Here is a 23,571-nt window from a genome sequence, read left to right as displayed (position 1 = left end):
GAAAAATTCCTTCAGAACCAAAAAGGGACTGATGGCTACCTAGAACGACAGTGGATCTGACTCATCAGAATCAGACTCTGATGAACAGGCAAATGTGGCACTCATGGCTACCACCTCCAAGAATGCTTTAGATGGAGAATATGAATCCGAAGAGGTATTTTCTAATCTTTCTTGCTCTGACCTTGAACCATGCCTATCTGAAACTCTAAACTCATATCAGAAACTTAAACAAAAATTTAAAGCTGTAAAAGAGGTGCTTGAAGAAACTCTCGAAGAATGTGGTAAACTTGAGATAACAATTTCAGACCTAAAAGATAAAAACTGAATTTTCACATTAGAAAGAGATTCCACAAATAAACAATGTTTAAAACTTGAAGAAGCGTTATCTCAAGCTCCATAAACTTCAAACACAGTAATTTATGAATATGAAAAATCTTTTCAAAAGTTTTGAAGAATGGGATAGAGAGAAGCAGAATGGCATCCATGATTTATGGGGTCATTCAGAACAATAGAAGAGGAATTGGGTATGATCCTAGTGAAGATAAAACTTCAACTAATGACAAACCTAAATCTCCATTTTCCTATCACTATACACATACACAAGCACAATGCTTTGATAATGCTAGAAAACCCAAAGTGTTAAGAAACTCTGGGAAACTAATCACAAAGGACCCAAAAGATTCTGGGTACCAAAGGATAAAATTGTTTATGTTGCAGATATCTTATGCAGCAAAGTTAAGACACCAGTTATGGTACCTGGACTCTGGATGCTCGCGACACATGACGGGAAGAAAGTATATGTTCCAAAACCTGGAACTTAAAGATGCAAGCTTCGTAGGTTTTAGAGGAAATCAGAAAGGAAGGATCAGAGGTTCCGGAACTATTGGTAATGGTACTCTTCCCTCTGTATCTGATGTTCTCTATGTAGAAGGATTAATGGATAATCTGTTATCAATAAGTCAATTAAGTGATAACGGGTATGACATAATCTTCAATCAAAAAACATGTAAAGTAATTAATCAGAACAATGGAGCAATCATATTCACTGGCAAGAGGAAAAACAATATTTATAAAATAAATCTTTCAGACTTAAAAGAACAAAATGTAAAATGTTTATTATCTGTTCATGAAGAGCAATGGGTATGGCATAGACGCTTGAGCCATATTAGCATGAGAAAGCTATCTCAGCTAAATAAACTCGAGTTAGTCAGAGGTCTATCCAAGCTGAAGTTTTCTTCATATGCTCTATGTGAAGCATGTCAGAAAGGAATATTTTCAAAATCATCTTTTAAAAAGAAAAATATTGTTTCTACCTCCAAGCCTCTAGAACTTCTTCACATTGATTTATTTGGTTCTGTGAAAACAACATCAGTCAATGGGAAGAAATGTGGACTAGTTATTGTTGATGATTTTAGTCGTTGGACATGGGTAAAATTCTTGAAGCACAAGAGTGAGTCTCACTCTGTATTCACTAGTTTCTGTTCCAAAGTGCAAAACGAATTTGACTCTAAAATCATCAGAGTCAGAAGTGATCATGGTGGAGAATTTGAAAATAATTTTTTTAAGAATTATTTGACTCTAATGGAATATCCCATGATTTCTCCTGTCCTAGAACTCCACAACAAAATGGAGTTGTAGAAAGGAAGAATAGGACACTCCAAGAGATGGCCAGAACCATGATCAATGAAACAAATGTGGCTAAGCACTTTTGGGCTGAAGCAATAAATACAGCGTGTTATGTTCAGAATAGAATCTCCATAAGACCTATTCTGGAAAAGACTCCCTATGAACTGTGTAAAGGAAGAAAACCCAACATTTCTTATTTTCATCCTTTTGGATACTCTTGCTTTATTCTGAATACTAAAGAACATCTGAACAAGTTTGATTCAAAAGCACAAAAAGGTATTATGTTAGGATACTCAGAACATTCTAAAGGCTACAAAGTATTCACGTCAGATTTGATGATAAGCTTGACCCTGAAAAGTCAAAGCTAGATGAGAAACTTGCAGATCTGGAGATTACTCTTGCAGGTTCTAACGAGAAGATCAAAGCACCAGAAGTATCTGATATACAAAGTTCAGTCGGAACTAAAGCCCCAACGATCCAAAAGAAATCAAAAAGTCGCCCCAACATATCTGAAGAGTTGATTCTGGGAAACAAGGCTGAACCTATCCGAACTAGGTCAACCTTCAAGGTACCTGAAGAAACCCCTCTAGGACTAGTATCTCTGATCGAGCCTACTTCCTGTGATGAGGCACTTCAAGATGACGACTGGGTTCTAGCCATGCAAGAAGAGCTAGATCAATTCACAAAGAATGACGTCTGGGATCTTGTTCCTAAACCCAAAGGCATTCACATTATTGGAACCAGATGGGTGTTCAGAAACAAGCTAAATGAGAAAGGCGAAGTAGTTAGAAATAAATCTCGAATGGTGGCTCAAGGGTACAGTCAACAAGAAGGCATTTACTACAATGAAACCTTTTCCCCAGTCGCCAGGTTAGAATCTATTCGCTTACTTGTTTCGTTTGCTGTAAATCATTTTATCAAACTATATCAAATGGATATCAAGAGAGCATTTCTTAATGGCTATATATCAGAAGAAGTGTATGTCAATCTACCTCCAGGTTTTGAAAATTCAAATTGTCTAGAACATGTTTTTAAACTTAAGAAATCTTTATACGGACTAAAACAAGCTCTTAGAGCTTGGTATGAAAGGCTAAGTAATTTCCTTCTAGAACATGATTTTATCAGAGGGAAAGTTGACTCTACACTCTTTTGTAAAAACATTAATAATGACCTCATGATATGCCAGATATATGTTGATGACATCATTTTTGGTTCAGCTAACCCCTCTGTATGTCAAGAATTCTCTGAGCTAATGCAGGCAGAATTTGAAATGAGCTTAATGCAAGAACTAAAGTTCTTTCTAGGAATTCAAATCAATCAAGCTTCAGAAGCCACTTATGTTCATCAAAGTAAATACATAAAAGAAATTCTGAAGAAATTCGAAATGGCGGAATGCAAACCTGCTCTGACACCCATGCATCCAACTTGCATTCTGGAAAAAGAAGAAGTTAGTCAAAAGGATTGTCAGAAGCTCTATCGTGGTATGATAGGCTCTCTTCTCTATCTGACTGCTACACGTCCTGATATTCTGTTTAGTGCTCACCAGAATTACATGGGAGGCTGAGTGGAAAGAAAAAATGATGTTGGTACCTACGAGCCAATAAGAGCAAGGAACACGCAGAGGGAAAAGGGAGCTCATTTTTTTCTTAAATTAAAAAACTCTCTTTCCTGAGAAAGGATTCCACCCTTATTAAAAAACCCTCTTTTGATTTCCTCCCTCTAGCCGCCTCAATCCTCACTCACGTTTGCTTCTACCCACCCTTCCACATATCTCGCTGCAACATTAGTTTCCAAGGTTTGCTTGTTATTTTTTCCGGCGGACTCGGTAACAACCGTCCAAGCAGCAGTTCGACACGAGTGTTTTCCAACAAGTCAAGTTCCGAACAATAACCATAATATCTCATCGTCGTCGGTACGCAACAGTAGCGCCTTGCTCTTTAACTCAGTTTGTTAGTGACCGCTCCTCACGCCTTTCGTCGACATGTCCGTTCGCGTTTCGGTTAGACCCTTTTTGTTTAATTTCGTATTAGATTTTGCTTGTGTAGTGATGTTGCTGCTGGTTTCTGTTTCTTTTCACACGTCTAATGGTGATTTAGTTGCGGAAATTTGTTCTGTTCGGTTTCGAATCTCCCCATAAGTTTTCCGTCTTGTTTGTATTTTTTTCTTAAAATTTTAAAGTTAAGATTTCTTTTGTGTTTTAAAGTAAAAATTATTTTGGAGTTGTGGGATAAATAGAAGCTTTGTTCATGGTAGAGGCATCATGCTGTTTCATTTTCGTTTTGGTTTTATACCAGTAATTCGTGTAGTTATTCTATTATACTGCTAGTTATCATTAATAATCATATTTGGATCAATTGATGACTTGGTTGATCCTTAATTTAAGAAGCCCTAGGTCCTGGGTTCGATACATGTATACAACATCGCTTAGTTTTATTATTACTATCATTTAAAAAAACTATTTTTTAACCTTTTCATATTTATTCCATTTTTTAGGTACTTGTTGTTTCGAGTTTTAATCTATGGAATTAACAATTCCCATGTTGTCATTCCATGATTCTTTTATCGAGATATTGATAGTATTTCGCCACGTTTTGATTAATCGCATATGACATTTCAATTATTGTCAATGTGCGTAAACCGACTTTGAGCATATTATCTAGGTTTTGTCTATTCCTCAGTTCCCATTTGTCATTGCACGTCCTCGTGTTATGTGACTTTGATTCGCATCCTCGCATCCCGATTTTAATCCGTGCACGTCCCGATTTTACTTATTTCAATTTAATTTTTAAATGTCTTGTAAATATAACTTGTTGTATTGTTTATTTTCTTCATATGGCTTACTCTTGGGCCTTCTGACAATGAGGTCATTCCCTTTCACCTACACTCATGCATTGCTTGTATGTTGATTGAGCCCAATTTATTTGTTTTATTATTTTGAATCCCCATTCGACAAAATGTACCCCCACTCCTATGATGTGTAATAATTTTACTATTTTATTTCTTTATTTGCTTGGCTGTTTAGCTAGTTCCTAACACAAGAATAAAATCAATCATTTCCAAAATTAACAAAAATAAAGACTCGACCCAACATCGAGTATTTTCCCAATAAACAAATCCATCCATTTCTGTCCATCCATTTCTATCTATTCCATTCCTTTCAAAAATGTCATTCAAATATTTCTCAATCGCTCATCAAATGCTTGATCCAACGTCAAGCCATTTTCACAATAAAAACTCAAAAATACTTAATTTTTATTTAATACTTTTCAATAAAAATGGAAATGGAACATGGTGGATACCACACACTCATGAGACTAGGATTCGAGATGGATATCTCCCCTATCTTAGCTCTCACCATCATCCAAAATCATCAACACGGTTTCGTCAAACCCTTTCTCAATCAAATTCAAAAAACACTTAATTCTTATTAAATACTTTTGCAAATAAGATGGAAATGGAACATGGTGGATACCATGCACTCCTGAGACTAGGATCCGAGATGGATATCTCGCTCATCCAAGTTCTTGCCATTACTCAAAACATATTCCCACCAATTAAACCTTTTCTCGCAGCCGTGCGATTAACCCTTAAACCCTTTCTCAAACGAAAGGTATTTTGTTTCAAGATAATGCAAAGCAATGTTTCGTCCACTTGAACGTGTGAGTAAGCTTACGACGTTTCCCACGAATGTTGATTTGTAAATCCATTCGGTCGTGATGCAAACGTCCCCTTCTCCACTTGTTTTGGGTAGTCCAACAATGTTTTCGTCGATTGACACAAAGTAGCTTTCGCTAAAATCGACCAACCAACAAACATTTTTCTACCCAGAACTACGTAAGCCTTGAGTTCTCTTTTGTACCCGGAGATACGTAGGAGCAGGATTCGTAAATCTTGTCAGGCTCATTAATAAAAAACTTAGGTTTAGTCTCCTTCTTTGAAAATCCAAAAACATTCTTCTCTCTCCTACTCTTTCTTTCCCACCTAATACCTTGAGAAAGCCTAACATTTCAAACTGAAACTAACGCGCACAACAAACCTAACGGTTCCCGTTGAGTACAACGGACGTGAGGGGTGCTAATACCTTCCCATTGCGTAATCGACTCGCGAACCCTGATTTGGTTGTGACGGCCATAATCATTGTCGTTCTTTCTTGGGTTTTATCGATATTTCCCATTTCCCTTTAGGAATAAATAAAGTTCGGTGGCGACTCTGTTCATTCCATCATTGTGAGCGTGCGATTGCGCTTCGCTAGGTCGTATTCTCATTTTTTCGAGTTACGACAGATGGCGGCTCTACTGGGGACATAGTTTCCCTAAGTGGGTCAAGCCTAGTTCAGACGTCTGTGTGCCTTTCTTTGTTTACTTGTGTGGTTTTCTCGGTTTTTCTTATGTTATCTTTATTGTTATATTGATATATTTGTTGTGTATTGGTTCCATTGTAATGTTGGTATTTGGATATTCTGATTGCGAACCATGTGGGAAAGACTCTACACCCGAGTCTAGAGTGGAAAAACATAAGATAGGATGATGGTTGAGTAGTACAGACTCCCGAGGTGAATACTTCGTAAGAGTCGGTATGAGAACCTCACTTAGAGTAGATCCTTTTGCAAATATTATCGCCCGAGGTGAATACTTCGTAAGCTTCAATATTTCAAAGGGGTCCATGACTCTAAGGACCTTTTAGAACATTGAACCTTTGGCCAACTAGGAAAGATGGTTGCGTAGTATGGATTCCCGAAGTGAATACTTCGTAAGAATCGGTACGAGAACCTCGCTCAGAATAGATTCTCTAGATGGAGTTGACGATCAGAAAGTATTTTCTGTAAGCGTCAAACATTCTTTTGAATCCATGACTCTGACTACCCTGTCTAGAACCAAAGTCGATGGTTGCGTAGTACGGACTCCCGAGGTGAATACTTCGTAAGAGTCGGTACGAGAACCTAACCCAAAATAGATTCCCTTGATGGAGTTGATGACCGGAAAGCATTTTCCGTAAGCGTCAAACATTTTTGCGAATCAATGACTCTGGGGATCCTTTGTAACAAAACCCTAGATCATACCCGGTGAGAACCCCGTTTTGGAAAGCAACCAGATTTATCCATACCTCATACCTTTGAACCTGTACAAAAAAACACACATTGCATCCATCCATTCGTTGCATATGCATAAAAAGCAAAACTCTTAGTTTGTTTCGCATTATTTTAGGAATCCAAGACTTGTTAGCAAAATAAATCCTGAGAGAAGAAGCATTTTTTAGTTCAAATACAAGAACGTGGACCTTGCCAGCCTGCAGAAGTTGAGTACCAAAGTAACACCAATCAAACTCAACAACTTTGCACAAAACTATGGAAGAATTCTGGACATCTTAAATGAGAAGATGGACATGATGCCTGCGATGACTATTGCTCAGTTTTCTGATCTACCTCTACGTTGTTTCACATTCTATGATTTCCAGTTGGCTCCCACCTTGGAAGAGTTTGAGAGGATTGTAGGCCGGAATTTGAAGGATCATAATCCATTTCCGAAGTTTGATGAAGGTATTCCTCCCAAGAGGATATCTTTAGCTTTGGGTTTGAAGGTTTCCGAAGTCATGGATAATTGGGATGTGAAGGGAGCTTTCAATGGTTTTTCTAGAAAGTTCTTGGAAGATCAAGCTAAGAAGATGGAAAAAGAAGGGAATTGGAAAGCTTTCTATGCTGTGTTAGCTGTGTTGGTATATGGGATAGTTCTCTTCCCAAATATTGACCATTTTATGGACCACCTGGCGGTGAGAATCTTCCTCTTTGGTAACCCTGTATTGTTCCTCCTAGCGGACCTCCACTATGCTCTCCATGAGTGTCATGAGAAAAAGGGAGGAACCATTTTAAGTTGTGCGCAGCTAATGCATGCCTGGTTTAGATCTCATATGCCCGAAGAAGGCCCTTTCGTCTCAAAGGAACTCAAGCGCTCCCAGAAGTTAGCTTCTCTCACCTCCAATCATGTTAAGTGGTATATCAGGGATTGGGAAACCGAGGATGTTATTGTCAGCATTGGAGACTTCCCCAATGTACCTTTGATAGGAACCAAGGGTTGCATCAACTACAACCCCCGTGTTATCTTTGAGGCATCATGGTTACCCTATGAACGACCCTCCAAAAGTTGAAACTTTAGAGCCATTCATCTTGCACAGTGCTGAAGCAAATCACCCCATGGTGAAGAAGATCAAGAGGTCATGGGAAGCGATTATCAGAAAGGGTAAAGAATTGGGTAAAAGAAATGTCATTGCTCGAGATCCTTATACTTGTTAGGTGAGAGAGAGGGTTCAGATGGTTAAACTCCCTTTTCCATTTGATCCTTCTATCTATCGGTTGGTTCCTGAGCCATAACCCATATTACCTAAAGATGTAGAGAAGCTTAATGCCCGTATTAAGGAGCTGGAGTTGGAGAATGCTGACTTGAGGATTAAGCTCGGCCGAGCCTCGGTAGAGAATGGGAGTTTGAAAGATGGTCAACAGAAGAAGGACAAAGAGCTTGAAATTTCCAACAAAAGGGCTAGGGAGTCTGAGGCAAGGAGAGAAAACTTCGAACAAGCGCTCTACAGTACTAAATCTGTATTCAAGACGAAGGAGGAGGAGTTGGATAGAGCTTTACTCCGGATTCAAAAACTCAACAAAACTTTGGAGTTAACTCTTGAAATGAAAAGGGAAGCACGACTGATTTCTGAGATTCATACTCGTGAACTTGAGAATACCATTCCAAAATACAAGGATGCTTTGGAACGTCAGAAGCTGAAGACTAAAGAGTCGGAAAGAGTTTGCACACAGTTGAACTATCAGTTGGAACAAGTCAATGCTAGAATCCAGGCACTTGAGGGTATGGATCAGGATGCTGCCTAGCTGATGTTGCTAGATGAATGCAGATATTGGAGAAACCTCTATAGGGACATAGAGGTGACCAAGGCTGAAGACTTGCGCATCATTCAAGACCTCCAAGGACTTTACACTGAGTCGAAGGGCAAATTTTTGAGGCTGTCCAGATTTGAGAATTCCGTCATGCAGAAGCTACCTGAGAAACTGCAAGAAGCTGATTGGTGCATGTGTCCTGAGAACACCCCGCATTAAGTCTTTAATTTCATTAAATTTTGTAAGGCGATGTTGGAAAGGGTGACTACCGACCTTGCTACGGTTCGGAAAGCCCATAAGCCATAAGCACTTTATTTGTATTTGAACTTTGTTCTAATTAATGAAAAAAATCGCTTTTGGGATTCATTTTATTGTGTTTTATTGCTTTAAATACTTGCAAACAAGATGCATCCATACATGTATTCATACATTTTCAAATAGAGTCTCACTCCGTCCTTTCTTCCTCCAGTTTCACGTTGAATCTTCAACACCCGTACAATACTCGCGCCCGAGCAAGACAAAGGATGGATGAACAAGAGCAAGAGAGTGCCCGACTTAGAGGTGAATTAGATGAGATCAAGGGGGGCATGTCCTAGATGAGGAAAATGCTACAAGCTTTGACTTTCAGATTTGAGGTTCCGCAAGCGACCGTGATTTCGGAGATCATGGGCCCAATAGTGGAAGTCCAACTTCAGAGGATGTTACCTCAACCCTTCCTCCGTATGGGCTACCTTACGACTTCGTCCCTCGAGCGGAAGTAATGCACGACATGGGGTAATTTGTCCAACAAGTTGTGCCATTACCGGTTTACACCGACGCACGCCGAGTCATCCATACCGTTGCTCCACCAGCTGCCTATGCTAGGCACATTCCGCACTTTGAAGATCAACATCATATGTATCAGACTGTCGACTCAACCGTTGTTGGTGGCGAAGTAATATTTGAGGATTTAAGAGAAGTAAAGGAGAACATGCAACTCCTTGAGAAGAAGTTCTGAGATTTAGAAGGAGACCACGTCTTTGGATCTGCCGCCAAAGAAATGTGCCTTGTATCTGGGTTAGTGATTCCGGAAAAATTCAAAACTCCAGACGTCGACAAATACAAGGGGCATACTTATCCAAAGATCCATCTCATCATGTATTACCGAAAAATGGCTGCACACGTGGAAGACGACAAGCTGATGATCCACTATTTTCAAGATAACTTTAGTGGGGCTCCTTCCAAGTGGTATTTAAGTATGGATCAGATGTTTCCAAGACCTGTCAGACGCGTTCATAAAACACTACAAATACAACATGGACATGGCACCTGACAGAAGACAGTTGCAAAGCATGTTCCAGCATGACAAATAGTCCTCCAAGGAATATGCTCAGAGATGGAGGGAACTGGCTTCTCAAGTTGAACCACGTCTTACTGAAAGGGAATTGGCCAAACTATTCATCGACACTGTCCAACCCCAATTCTATGAGAAGATGGTTGGAAGTGCTTCCTTGGGATTCTCCGAGCTTGTTGCTATAGGAGCTCCCGTTGAATATGGTTTAAGAAATGGCAAACTTGAGGCTATAGATGGAACTTCAAATACTAATCCAAAGAAGTTCTCTGGAGGGTTTCTCAGAAAGAAGGAAGGGAAACGAATGTTGTGACTATTGGCCAAGGAAGAGCCCCTCCAAGAAGGAGACAACAACAATATTCACCTCAACAGTATGTTCAACAACCCTTTCCATATCAGCAGCCCTTGTATCCCATCCAATACGCCCCGCAACCGTATGTAGCTGTTGTGACGCCTGCATTCAATCAACAACCTACTCAGGCTTATCAAGGGCCTCCAGTTTATCGACCAGCTCTAGTTCAACAACGTGTCGCGGTTCCTCCAAATTATCAACAAGCACCAGCAGCTCCTGTCTATCAACAGCCGAGAGCTCAAGCTCCAAGGCAAAATGCTCAGAACCAGAATAGGAGGCAAGGGGATAGGGAGACATTCAATCCAATCCCAATGTCGTACACTGAGCTTTATCCCTCCCTATTGCAAAAGGGTTTGGTGGTTCCCAGACCTATGGGACCTCCACCTGATTGTCTGCCTCCATGGTACAACCCTAATGCACACTGTCCTTTTCATGAAGGTGCCCCCGGGCATGACCTAGAGGGTTGCTATGCTTTGAAGCATAGGGTTCGTGAGTTGATTGACAACAAGATCCTGTATTTTAAAGATATGGGACCGAATATGAAGAACAATCCTCTTCCTCCCCATGGAGATCCTGCAGTAAACGCCATTGAAGATGCCTCTATTGGTGTTATGGTTGAAAATGTGGATGATGTCAAGACTCCTTTGGCAGCGTTCCATGCCCGGTTGGTGGAAGCTTGTCTGATTAATGTTAGTCGTGAAAATTGTGTAGAGTGTGCCACATACCCAAAGGGGTGTCAGGTGGTACGAGATAACATTCAAGATTTGATGAATAAAGGAGTGCTTCAGATATCCAGCGTTACGAAGACTAAAGATGTGTTGGTAATTGAACCTTGCTTCAATTTACCCGAACTTGTTGAAATCCCATATTACAATGGTGGGGTGGTTCCGGCGAATAGTCTGCCGTCACCTATCGAGATATGTATGCCCACGCCTTTTCCATACGAAAGCACCAAGGTCGTACCTTGGAAATATGAGATTACCGTTGTGGACAAGGTTGTTGAAGGAAGTGCAAATGTTGAAGTGACAGGATCTGTGAATGAGGACATCACCGATATTGCAGGAATGAGCTGAATGACCCATAGTGGTTAAATCTATACACCTGAATTCAATATCACTCCTCAAAGGCCGGCCAAGGAATCTATAGTTGTAGCTCCCACTAAAGAACCCGAAGTGGTCCAATCTAAAGATGTTGTTGAATTCTTGAAGCTGATCAAGAGAAGTGATTATAAGGTTGTGGGCCAGTTGCATCAGACACCATCTAAAATTTCTATTATGTCTCTGCTATTAAACTCCCAAGCCCATAAGGAGGCTTTGTTGAAGGTGCTTGCCCAAGCTCATGTAACGCAAAGCATAACAGTAGACCAATTTGATGGGGTAGTTGCAAATATCATAGCTTGCAATACGTTAAGCTTCAGTGGAGAGGAATTAGCCGAGGATGGACAAAATCACAATCGTGCTCTTCATATCTCGGTAAAATGCAAAGAGGATGCTTTGGCAAGAGTTTTGATTGATACCAGATCTTCTCTGAACGTTATGCCAAAGAGAACACTCGCCAAGTTATCTTATCAAGGACTAGCTATGAAGCCCAGTGACTTGATAATGAAAGCTTTTGATGGTTCCAGGAGAACCGTGATTGGAGAGGTTGAACTGCCCATATTGATTAACCCTCATGTATTCCCGATTATTTTCCAAGTCATGGATATTAATCCAGTGTATAGTTGCTTATTGGGGCGCCCTTGGATTCATGCGACAGGGGCAGTCACCTCCACTTTACACCAAAAAATGAAGTTTGTGGTGGACAATCAATTGATAATCATTTCTGGGGAAGAGGACTTTGTGGTTAGTCATCTTTCATCCTTCAGATATATCAAGGCTGATGAGGACGCTTTGGAAACTTCTTTCCAAGCTCTTGAAATAGCCAATTCCACTTTTGTGGAGATGAAGGACCCGGTTGGGAAAGCTCGTTCATCTTTCGCTTCTCTGAAAAGCTCCAAGTCTAGTATTGAAGGAAGAAACCCTGAAGGTTAGGGTCAGCTTATTGATGTTCGTTAGAAGCATGATCGCTTTGGTCTGGGATATATGCCTTCCGTTGCGAAAGGAGTCCGAGTCCCTACAAAGGATAAGACCCGAAGCATCCAGGAAGTATTCCTCAGCATAGGATTCATCCATGGAGATCAGGTCAATGCAATTGGAGATAGCACCAAAGATAAAGATGAGCCATGTTTGGTTTACCGGCGTGAAACAACTTTGAACAACTGGAAGGCGGTTGAGATCCCCGAAATTTTTCCTTTGTCAAAGTAATAATTGTTGTTTTTTCCTTTCAAATCCTTAGCTCTGCCCAAGGCTAGTGGATCATGTTGTAGGCCCCCTTTTCATTTTCAAATAATCATTATCAGTGAATGAAAGACATTTTGTTAAATTCTTATTATTAATTTACTTTCTTTCTCTTAAGAAATTGGAAATCTTTTCAAAAACAAAAAAACTTTTCATTTGTGCATCTTTACTTTTACTTTTCTAAAAAAAATCAATCATTCAAACATGCAGAATAAATTATAACCCCGTTGAATCCAGTGACTTTACTCCCTCTCATGACTTTGACTCCCCTATCTACCAAGCGGAAGAAGAGGGTGAAGAAGATTGTTACATCCCCGAGGAATTGGCAAGGCTGCTCGAGCACGAGTCCAAAGCCCTTCAGCACATGAAGAACCGGTGGAAACAATCAACCTTGGCACAGAGGAAGAGAAGAAAGAAGTTAAAGTCGGCACCACACTTGAATCAAGCGTCAAAGAGAGATTGGTTAAGCTGCTACAAGAATATGTGGATGTATTTGCATGGTCATACCAGGATATGCCAGGCCTGACATCGACATCGTTGAGCACAAGCTTCCGCTTCAGCTAGAATGCCCGCCAGTAAAGCAGAAACTCCGAAGAACAAGACTAGATATGGCTCTGAAGAGTCGTGAAGAAGTCAAACGATAATTTGATGTTGGTTTCCTTACAGTGGCAAAGTACCCACAATGGGTAGCTAATATTGTACATGTGCCTAAGAAGGACGGCAAGGTGAGGATGTGTGTTGACTATAGGGATCTGAACAAAGCTAGTCCAATGGACGATTTCCCTCTACCACACATTGATACTCTGGTAGACAACACCGCAATTTTTGCTGTATTCTCCTTTATGCATGGTTTTTCTAGATACAATCAAATCAAGATGGCTCCAGATGACATGGAGAAGACCATTTTTATTACCGCTAGGGGCACGTTTTTCTATAAGGTAATGCCTTTCGGTCTCAAAAATGTCGGGGCAACTTACCAAAGAGCTATGGTCACTCTTTTCCATGATATGATGCACAAGGAGATAGAGGTCTATGTTGACGACATGATCACTAAGTCTCAGAGTGAAGAAGATCATATGAGCCATCTGAAGAAGCTATTTGAACGCCTCAGAAAGTTTAGATTATGATTAAACCCTACAAAATGCACATTTGGTGTCCATTCAGGGAAGTTGCTTAGTTTCATCATTAGTCAACGAGGAACTGAGGTGGACCGTGACAAGGTCCAAGCTATACAAGAAATGCCTGCTCCACGCACCGAGCGAGAAGTTAGAGGTTTCCTTAGACGTTTGAATTACATCTCAAGGTTTATCTCACATATGACGACCACGTGTGAGCCTATCTTCAAATTGCTTCGAAAAGATCAAGTTGTTGAATGGAATTTTGATTGTCAAAGTGCTTTTGAGAAGATTTGTCAATACTTGCAAGAGCCTCCTATTTTGATTCCACTTGTCCCAGGAAAGCCATTAATCATGTATCTGACTGTACTTGAAGGGTCAATGGGATGCGTGCTGGGGCAACATGACGGAACTGGTCGGAAAGAACATGCTATTTACTATTTGAGCAAAAAGTTTACCGATTGTGAAAGTCGATATTCGCTTTTGGAGAAAACTTGTTGCACGCTGGCATGGGCCGCTCGTCGTTTGAGGCAGTACATGATCTGCCATACTACTTTGTTGATCTCGAAGATGGATCCGATAAAGTATATCTTTGAGAAACCTGCCTTGACTGGAAGACTTGTCCGTTGGCAGATGCTTTTGTCAGAGTACGACATCCAGTATGTGATCCAGAAGGCAATCAAGGGAAGTGTGTTAGCAGAATATCTTGCTCATCAACCAGTGGAAGACTATCAGCTATTGAAGTTTGATTTCCCCGATGAGGATATCATGGTGATAAAGGATTGTGAGATCCCAGGCCCAGATGAAGGACCAGAACCAGGATCTCGATGGAAGCTCGCGTTCGATGGTTCCTCCAATTACAATGGTCATGGTGTGGGAGTTGTTTTGATGAATCCAAATGGTGGCTTTACCCCTTTCACAGCAAGGTTGTGCTTTGATTGTACGAATAATGTAGTAGAGTATGAAGCTTGTATCCTTGGTATTGAAGCCGCAATTGATCTCCGAATCAAGATCCTTGAAGTGTATGGAGATTCAGCCTTGGTGATCTATCAGGTCAAAGGAGAATGGGAATTTCGTGATGCGAAGCTGATCTCGTATCGTGCTCATGTTGTAAAGATGATAGAATACTTTGATGATATCACTTTCCATCACACCCCAAGAGTAGAAAATCAAGTGGCTGACGCTTTGGCAACATTAGCATCAATGTACCAAGTCAGATTCCGTAATGAAGCCCCACTTCTTCGAATCGAGCGAAGAGATGAGCCTGCCTACTGTCAATTGATTGAAGAAGAAATTGATGGTAAACCATGGTTTCATGACATCAAGCGCTATCTTCTAAGTCAAGAGTATCCAGAAGATGCTACATTGTTGGACAAGAAAACTCTGAGGAGGTTATCGTCCAAACTCTTTTTGAGCAATGATGTTCTTTACAAGAGAAACCATGACATGGAGTCCGATTGTTTCAGCTATTATAGGAAATGCCATAAATGTCAGGTTTATGCTGACAAAGTGCATGTACCGCCAACACTGCTGAACATTTTGACATCGCCTTGGCCTTTCTCAATGTAGGGCATCAACATGATTGGTGTTATAGAGCCTAAGGCTTCCAATGCTCATCGCTTCATTCTGGTTGCCATCAATTACTTTACTAAATGGGTGGAGGCTGCTTTCTACACCAATGTGACGAGACATGGGGTTGCTCGCTTCATCGAGAAGGAGATTATCTTCCGCTATGGGATCCCAAGCAAGATCATTACCGACAATGGTTCAAACTTGAACAACAAGACAATGACAGAATTATGTGAGAGTTTCAAGATTGACCACCATAATTCTTCTCCATATCGTCCAAAGATGAACGTTGCTGTTGAAGCTGCCAACAAAAATATCAAGAAAATCCTGCAAAAGATGGTGAAAACTTATAAGGATTGGCATGAGATGCTACCCATTGCTTTGCATGGATACTGGACCTCAGTCCGCACTTCAACAGGGGCAACCCCATTCTCCTTGGTGTATGGGATGGAAGCAGTTCTCCCAGTCGAAGTAGAGATACCTTCAATGAGAATATTGATGGAGGCCAAGCTAGACGAAGCTGAATGGATCTAGAATAGTTATGATCAACTTAACCTCATTGATGAGAAGCGTATGACCGCTCTGTGCCATGGAAAATTGTACCAGCAACGAATCAAGAAAGCGTTTGACAAAAAGGTCCGTCCTCGAGAGTTCAAGGAAGGGGATCTTGTGCTCAAGAAGATCTTGCTAGTACACAAGGATTCTCGTGGGAAGTGGACTCCCAACTATGAAGGCCCATACGTTGTAAAAAGAGAATACTCTGGAGGTTCTCTATTTATCACAATTATGGATGGAGAAGAGCTCATTCACCATGTGAACTCTGATGCAGTCAAAAGATGCTATAGCCCGGTGGACTGAAAACCCGAAAGGGCGGTCCAGGCAAAAGTCAGGGAAAAAAATGGTAGCTTGCTAAGTTGAAAACCTAAAAGGGCGACTTAGGCAAAAAAAGAGCGTCTCGGTGGATTTAAAACCCGAAAGGGAGATCCAGGCAAAAGTTAGGGACAAAAGGCATAGACTGCATCAGTTTTGTCACTGATCAACAAGAAGAGCTAAAGGTGGAAGATCAATCTGGTTACTCCCTTCAGAAGCGAAGTCTCGTGGAGTCATTGTTATTAGGGATAGTAGTAGTCATTGTGATTCAATATAAACCTTTTCCCGTTGCCATTTTCTAAATTTGTAATGTTCCATGGAGCTACACCATTTGTGTGCTGCCATCCTTGAATAAAAATACAAGTTTGCCTATCAATTTCTATCATTCGCTGTTTTTATCTGATTTTCTTTGTTATGCAAAACACCATTTATTTGTTAATAATGAAATTTGGAATTTGAAAAGAATTTTTCAACATATTGAGAAACACAATTTTTGCTTTGACATGTGGAGATATTAAAAGGAAATCTTTCGTCTTTCCCCGTAAGTCTCAAGTTGCAAGACTTCTCTTGGATGATCAACATATATCTCTAGAGAGCACGAGTTTAGCATTCTCCAAAAGGATTACTGGACCAGTTGTAACTGTTCAGCTTGATGGATCCTTCTTTGATGCATTTTTACTCACTCCTTCGGTTGAGTTATTGGTGTTGAGGATTCAGTACCTCCTTAAAGCCTTCTTTAAACTCCCAGTCTGCATGTTGTCAGCATTTGCATATCATGATCATTCATATATCATGCATATAAGCAAAATCAAAATCATACATAACCCGAAGTACTTCATGCTCATTTGCATAAACTCAGGTTTCGTTGTTGATTTTTATTCCTCGACCTCTAAGTCTAGTTGTTACTTGCGTCATTTGTTATGTCTGGTTGTCACCAGCAACTTTGATCAAATCCAGTTGTAACTGGTATCTCTTTAAACTTGGTTGTCACCAGCATCTTCTGTCAATTCCAATCATTATTGGCATTACCTATTAAGTCCAATTGTAACTGGCACTCACATGATAAAATCCAGTTGTAACTGGTATCTCTTTAAAGTCTGGTTGTCACCAGCATCTTGTCTCAAATCCAATCATAATTGGTACCTCAAGCACAGTTGTAACTGGCACTTTGATAAAATCCATTTGTCAATGGTATGATAAGTCTGGTTGTAACCAACATTGGTGTTAAGTCCAATTATTATTGGCATTATATGTTAAGTCCAGTTGTAACTGGCGCACAAATTTTGAAATCTAGTGGTAACTGGTATCATTTTAAAGTCTGGTTGTCACCAGCATCTGTCAAATCATTTGTAAAGGGTATCTTTAAGTCTGGTTGTCACCAGCATCTGTCAAATCCAGTTGTAACTGGTATCCTTTTAAAGGCTGGTTGTCACTAACATCTGTCAAATCCAGTTGTAACTGGTATCCTTTTAAAGTCTGGTTGTCACCAGCATCTGTCAAATCCAGTTGTAACTGGTATCCTTTTAAAGTCTGGTTGTCACCAGCATCTGTCAAATCCAATTGTAACTGGTATCATTTTAAAGTCTGGTTGTCACCAGCATCTGTCAAATCCATCTGTAAATGGTATCTTTAAGTCTGGTCGTCATCAGCGCCCTTGAAGTCCAGGTGTAACTGGCACTAATTTGTTAGAGGTTGGTTGTGATATATGTTTATGGTATAATTACAATTGTTTTTGGCACCTACATAGAGTTTTCTATCCCGTTGGCCCTAGCACTTCCTAGAAAGTTGTCATTTTGACTTTTTCATTGACAGTAATTTCCAGAATTTTTGATCGGATGATTTTCTTGTGAGAAATCTCCGGATTTGTCAAGATGTTCAAGTTGTCATCAGGTCATGTATGAACCTGTTGATATACTCTTCTTGAATTTTTCTAATACTGCTAGGTCATGTCTGAACCTGCTGTCAGAACTTCTTGATATTCCCCAGGATTGTCAGGTCATGTATGAACCTATTGTTGAGCTTTTATTCCAATATTACCAGGTCATGTCTGAACCTATTTTGAAGAACCTTTTTCTTTGATTATTCCAGTGTTATCAGGTCATGTATGAACCTGTTGTGGAATTTTTCTTATAATATTCCAGTTGTTAGTAAGTCATGTGTGAACTTACTGACGAAATCTCTTTTACTCTAAGGTTCGTTTGTCGACTTTCACTTTGAGTACTCCCCCGTGTGTGTCTGACTCTCCAGCAGGATTGTTATCCTCAGCAAGTTGGTTTGACCCTATTTATCTATTTCCCTGTGAGCCATCAGTATTCCCCACAGAATGTTTGTGTGGCATAACATCTCTTGTTAAGGGTTCACCATATCCCTAGCAGATAAAAATTACAAAAAAAGAGAGTCTTGTATCCATGCATATCATATCATATCATGTCACATCATTTGCATTTCAGGTTCAAAATTCGGGTCTTCTTAGTATTTAATTATCTTCCACTATGATCATATGAAGAGTGTCCTACTTCATATTTTCTGGTTGAAGATACTTAAATAGGGGCAACTGTCACACCCCAATTTTGACCCTGAATTTCTGATTCAATACATTCATCATAGCTATTGTATCTCTACATATCATACCATGCATACCATTCCGCATAGTGCCTAGAGTATCAGCCGAAACAATTTTTTTGAATCTACAGCCAAACTGGTTGAATAAATTGACTGGGATCCGTCAAATCATTGGACGAAAAATTTCTAAATCAAACTTGCAAACACCAGTTTTATTAATCTATGTTTCGCGTAGTTTAATCTGGTATGCTCGATTTATTTTTCGGTCACCTTTTAACCCGCCTGAGCCTTTTAACCGGTCAAAATTTATTTCAAAATTAAAAGAAACGTTGTATTTTTTCAATAAGTATATTTCGTGTTGATCATTTTAGTGCGTTCGATTTAATTTTTCTAGCGATTTTTCGCCCGACTTTTATTCATTTTTAAATCGCTCTTTAATATAAAAAATATTCTTTTTGTTAGAACTATTTGTTTTGTTTACTTTGAAGTTTTTTTAAAAATAAAATAAAAGTAGTCGATTTCTTTCTCTTTTAATTACCAAAGTCGTTTCTAACTCACAAGATAATAATAAAGGTTTAATTAGAAATAATTTAGTTTTAGAAATTTAGGATATGTTCTATTTTAATTTTTATTACTTATCAATTTTGTTGTAAGTTCAAAAAGAGAAAATAGTAAAAATATATGCATTGGATCCCTCTTTACATTGCTCGGACAACTCACTAGAGTTACATGGGAGGCTGAGTGGAAAGAAAAAATGATGTTGGTACCTACGAGCCAATAAGAGCAGGGAATACGCAGAGGGAAAAGGGAGCTCATTTTTTCTTAAATTAAAAAACTCTCTTTCTTGAGAAAGGATTCCACACTTATTAAAAAACCCTATTTTGATTTCCTCCCTCCAGCCGCCTCAACCCTCACTCGCGTTTGCTTCTACCCACCTGTCGCAACGTAGGCGAAAAAAACAACTGGCGAGGAAAAGACAGAAGAGTCACCACCGTTCGTTATTCATCCCAATGGAGGGAAAGGAAACGATCGAAGAAAACCTGAAGAGAAGGAAAAGACAAGGTCTCGCAACTAAATCTTGGGTTCGGGAGTCGATTATGCGAAGGGAAGGTATTAGCACCCCTACGCATCCGTAGTACTCTACGAGATCCACTCTTGTTGTTCTTCTCTAAAGGGTGTAGGTATATCTAAGGTACTATCTGCTAAAAGAAGGTCAAAAGAAAATGACTCGCAAGGATGTCGCATCCAATGCCTACGTATCTCATTTGAGTATGAGAATCAGAGTCTTCGTAGCTCGGCTACCTATGGGTTAAAGAGAAGTGTGCTCGGTAAGACATCGCGTCTTATACCTACGTATCTCATCTGGAATGAGAATCAGAGCAAAACGTAGTTCAGCTAACTACGAGAACAAGGGTCTCGATTGCAACTAGGGTAAGAGAAAGGGAAGGTCTCGATCGCAACGAGGGCGAGAGAAAAGAATCGCAACAAGGGCGAAAGCAAACAAGGATTAATTCTTAGTCGTCAGTCAAAAAAAACTTGGCAAGACATCGCATCTCGTGCCTACGTATCTCATCTGAACATGAGAATCAGAGTTGTCGTAGTTCGCCTAACTAGGGGTTAAGGATTTCCATCTGAACATGGACTTACAAAAGAGGACACTAGATATGTCAAAGGAGAGTGGGCAATGTGTTCAACGTCCTAGCAGTAGGTGTCGCAGCTCGCTGAATCGAGTCTTAGGAGGTTACCTCGTTGCAATAGAACGGACTGGCATGCCACAAGATCGGAGACGTACGGAAGGTCTAAAAGTGGGGAAGCTCTGCCCTAGAGTTGTCATGCAATGTGGACCTATGGGTTAGGATTTACAAAGGGGAACATCTACCTAATGTTAGCATGCAAAGAATAAGGAAATTCTACCTATGTTATCATACAAAGGGTTCTACCTAATGGGTGCTACCTAAACGGAACAAGAGTCGACGGATTGAGCAAGGCGAGGAGTCACGGATAGGGGTAGATGGCGATGCCTGAGGCAATTGACTTACAGGTAGATGGCGATGCCTGAAGCAATCGACTTACAAGAGGATGGATGAATGCGTGATGGTTCTGTTAAGTTTTGAAAATGATTACTCGACGTTGGATCGAGATTTTGATCTTGTTTTGAAATGATTATCGGATGTTCGTTTTAATTCTTGTATTAACAGATGAATAAAGAATGAAAGAATAAATATTATACACTTCATGGGAGAGGGGTACATTTGTTATGAATGGGGATGGTTCATGGCAATCAAACAATAAAAATATATGCCTCAATCATCATACAAGTAGGCAACAGTTATCAATCAAATCAGATGAGTAAACAAGTGTATAATCAAATCAAAGAATCAAATAATGGAGCTTTAAACAATGCATGGGAGTATGAACATGTTAAACAATCAAGCAATGGCATGAATGAAAGAAGCAAGTGTAACAAATAACAGATGAATCAGACAGATGAAAATATGCACACCAAGGGTTCACTGAATAATTTAATCAGGAAATGAGGTAAGGACCAAATAAAATCAAGATGAAAGGCCTCTAATACATGGCATATGAGATGAATAAGGGAGGATCAAAAGATCTCTTCAATTGCCATACGCAATCCCTAAGTCAAACATCAATCATAAAGAAGTCAACTGAAAATGCAAGTCAACTTAAAAAATATCAAATAAATAGCAAATTAATCAAGAAAATTATGAAAAATTAAACTAAGTTAGGTGGGGTCAGGACATCATCATCCCCCAAAAATATTTGAAAAATAATGAAAATTGGTTCATGAATTAATTAAAACAAAACAAAAGTCAAACCAAAAGTCAATAAAGAAGACTAGGTTAAAAATAAATCAAGAATAAATAGATAATTAATCAAGAAAATTATGAAAAATTAAACTAAACAAAATGGGGTCAGGACATCATCATCCCTCAAAAAGATTTAAAAAATAATGAAAATTGGTGTATGAATTAATTGAAATAAGGCAGAAGTCAAACTAAAGGTCAACCAACCAAAACAATTATCAAATAAATAGAAAATAGTGAAATAAAAATCCAAGAAAAGGTCAGGTTAACCATGGGACAATGGTCAACCCTCATCTCAAAAATCAGAATCTAAAAATAATTTTAAGTCATAAAAATAAAAATCAATAAAAAATGTATGCTAATATGAACCATTTAGAATTAATAATTTAAATAAAATATTAACATTAAATAAATACGAAAATAAAAATTAAATAAAATTAAATAAGGCATTGAAAAATGTGGAAAATATTTTTGGGGATTTTTATGAATAAAGAAAATATTTTAAAGAATTAAAAATCAAAACAGAAAAATAAATGAGAATTAAAAAAAAGAAATGAAAAGGGGGTGCGTTGGCATTTTGGACTGAACTAAAAAATGAACTAAGCGCTAATGGGCCATGCATGGGGGTGTTGAAAGAAGACTGCACAAGGCCCATGATCCACAACCATTATTAATCAGGCGTGACAACCAATTAAATAACATTTTAATTTAAAAAAGACATGTAACTTAATATCAACTAGTCACCCTTCATTAAGTCACTAAAAGACAAAAAACGCATGGGTGACCCAGATTAAAACATAAGCCTTGGATCTAACGGCTTTCATGACGACACGTAGTCGTCTTCCCCATTGGGCCATGGAAAAACCCTAATGTCATGCCATGCACACGCAAAAAATCAGTGGGTTTTCTTCAACTTCAACAACAAAATGCAACCACCATAGGGCATCAAATGACACGAAACAAAACCCAGAATTCAAGTATGGAACGTGAAGATTATCATGGTATCTTATTTTAGGTAAAGTGGTGGCTTAAACATGGAGAAATGTTGTCAACAAGGTGACACCATGGGCACGGGCATAACAGAAATCAATAACATAAATCAAGCAACATGAACAATGCCTCATGTTGAGGACTTCAGAAGCAAGCATAACATAATATTAACATGGAAACCAGCATGATGATGAGCATGGTAATGAGCATGGTAAACAGTAATGAACAAGCATGGAATGAGCAAAGCAATAGTCATGGAAATGGAGTAATAAAGGTACCTAGTGGAAGCTTGGTCCACTGTCTCTTGGTTGTGGAGAAATGGAATCAGATGGTGTTGCTCTCTTGGTGCTGCAACTTGAGATCTTTGCTGAGAAATGGAAACTAGCTTGAATGGCCTCTTTCTTGCTTTGCTCGAAAATCACAATGCCTTGCCTTCAGATTAGGGTTTATGGCTTAAATATGTGGGTCAATAAATCCTTAATGGGCTCAGAAATGTTTGTTTTGGTTATGAGCAAAATGATGCAAAAGTGAGGTGGTGTTTGAAAGTTGCTTATTTTGGCAAAGGTTAAGTGAGTGGAAAAAAATTTGCATGGCCAAATGAGGAAAATAGCAAACATGGGTTGTGTAATGCAGCATGACTTGGTTGGTTTGGTCTGGCAAGAAAACAGTCCAAGATGATGACTTTGAGGCTATGTAACTTAATGAGCAAGCTACCAAATGATGAAATAATGCAAACAGTAGCAAGACCTCATGGAGTATGTCATCTTTCATATTGAGCACAAGTGGAAATGATGAAAGGAAGAAGGTGAAAAATGGCCCTCAAGATCAGGTCTCACCATGCCAAAATGGTTGGGCCACTTTGGCCTAAAATCTGCCTAGAGAATCAAGTCATGGTGCCCACTTTAGGTGAATGTATCTTTTAAACCATGGATCCAAATGAGATGATTCTAAAAGGAGGTGAAAGAGGACATGGCAAGGTATAATTGTTGTGAAGAAAAGATTTTTAATTGGTGCCTTGAAGTACAAGAAAACTGGCCAAGAAGTCTTGACAAACTTTGAAGATTTTTGGACTTAGAAATTTTTCTAAGTGTCCTAAAAACATGTCTCACTTTG

The 23,571-nt window shown here is 39.3% G+C and overlaps 1 protein-coding gene across 1 annotated transcript; it reads left to right on the top strand.

Annotated features, from left to right (window-relative positions):
- The first annotated feature begins 9,978 nt into the window (after positions 1-9,978).
- Positions 9,979-11,261, top strand: LOC127104025 (uncharacterized). Its single transcript, XM_051041247.1, has 2 exons — positions 9,979-10,112; positions 10,181-11,261. The coding sequence occupies exons 1-2, from the start codon at positions 9,979-9,981 to the stop codon at positions 11,259-11,261; spliced, it is 1,215 nt and encodes a 404-aa protein (XP_050897204.1).
- The last annotated feature ends 12,310 nt before the right edge of the window (positions 11,262-23,571 follow it).

The sequence above is a fragment of the Lathyrus oleraceus genome, chromosome 7 (genome assembly GCF_024323335.1).
Source record: "Lathyrus oleraceus cultivar Zhongwan6 chromosome 7, CAAS_Psat_ZW6_1.0, whole genome shotgun sequence".
Classification (NCBI taxonomy): domain Eukaryota; kingdom Viridiplantae; phylum Streptophyta; class Magnoliopsida; order Fabales; family Fabaceae; genus Lathyrus; species Lathyrus oleraceus.
The sequence above is the reverse complement of the archived record's forward strand: the minus strand, read 5'-3'. Positions and strand labels throughout refer to the sequence as shown.

Coding starts and splice junctions, on each gene's coding strand:
- LOC127104025 (XM_051041247.1), top strand. CDS start 9,979: ATGGTTGGAAGTGCTTCCTTGGGATTCTCCGAGCTTGTTGCTATAGGA. Junction 10,113..10,180: donor CCAAAGAAGTTCTCTGGAGG/GTTTCTCAGAAA, acceptor CCCTCCAAGAAG/GAGACAACAACAATATTCAC.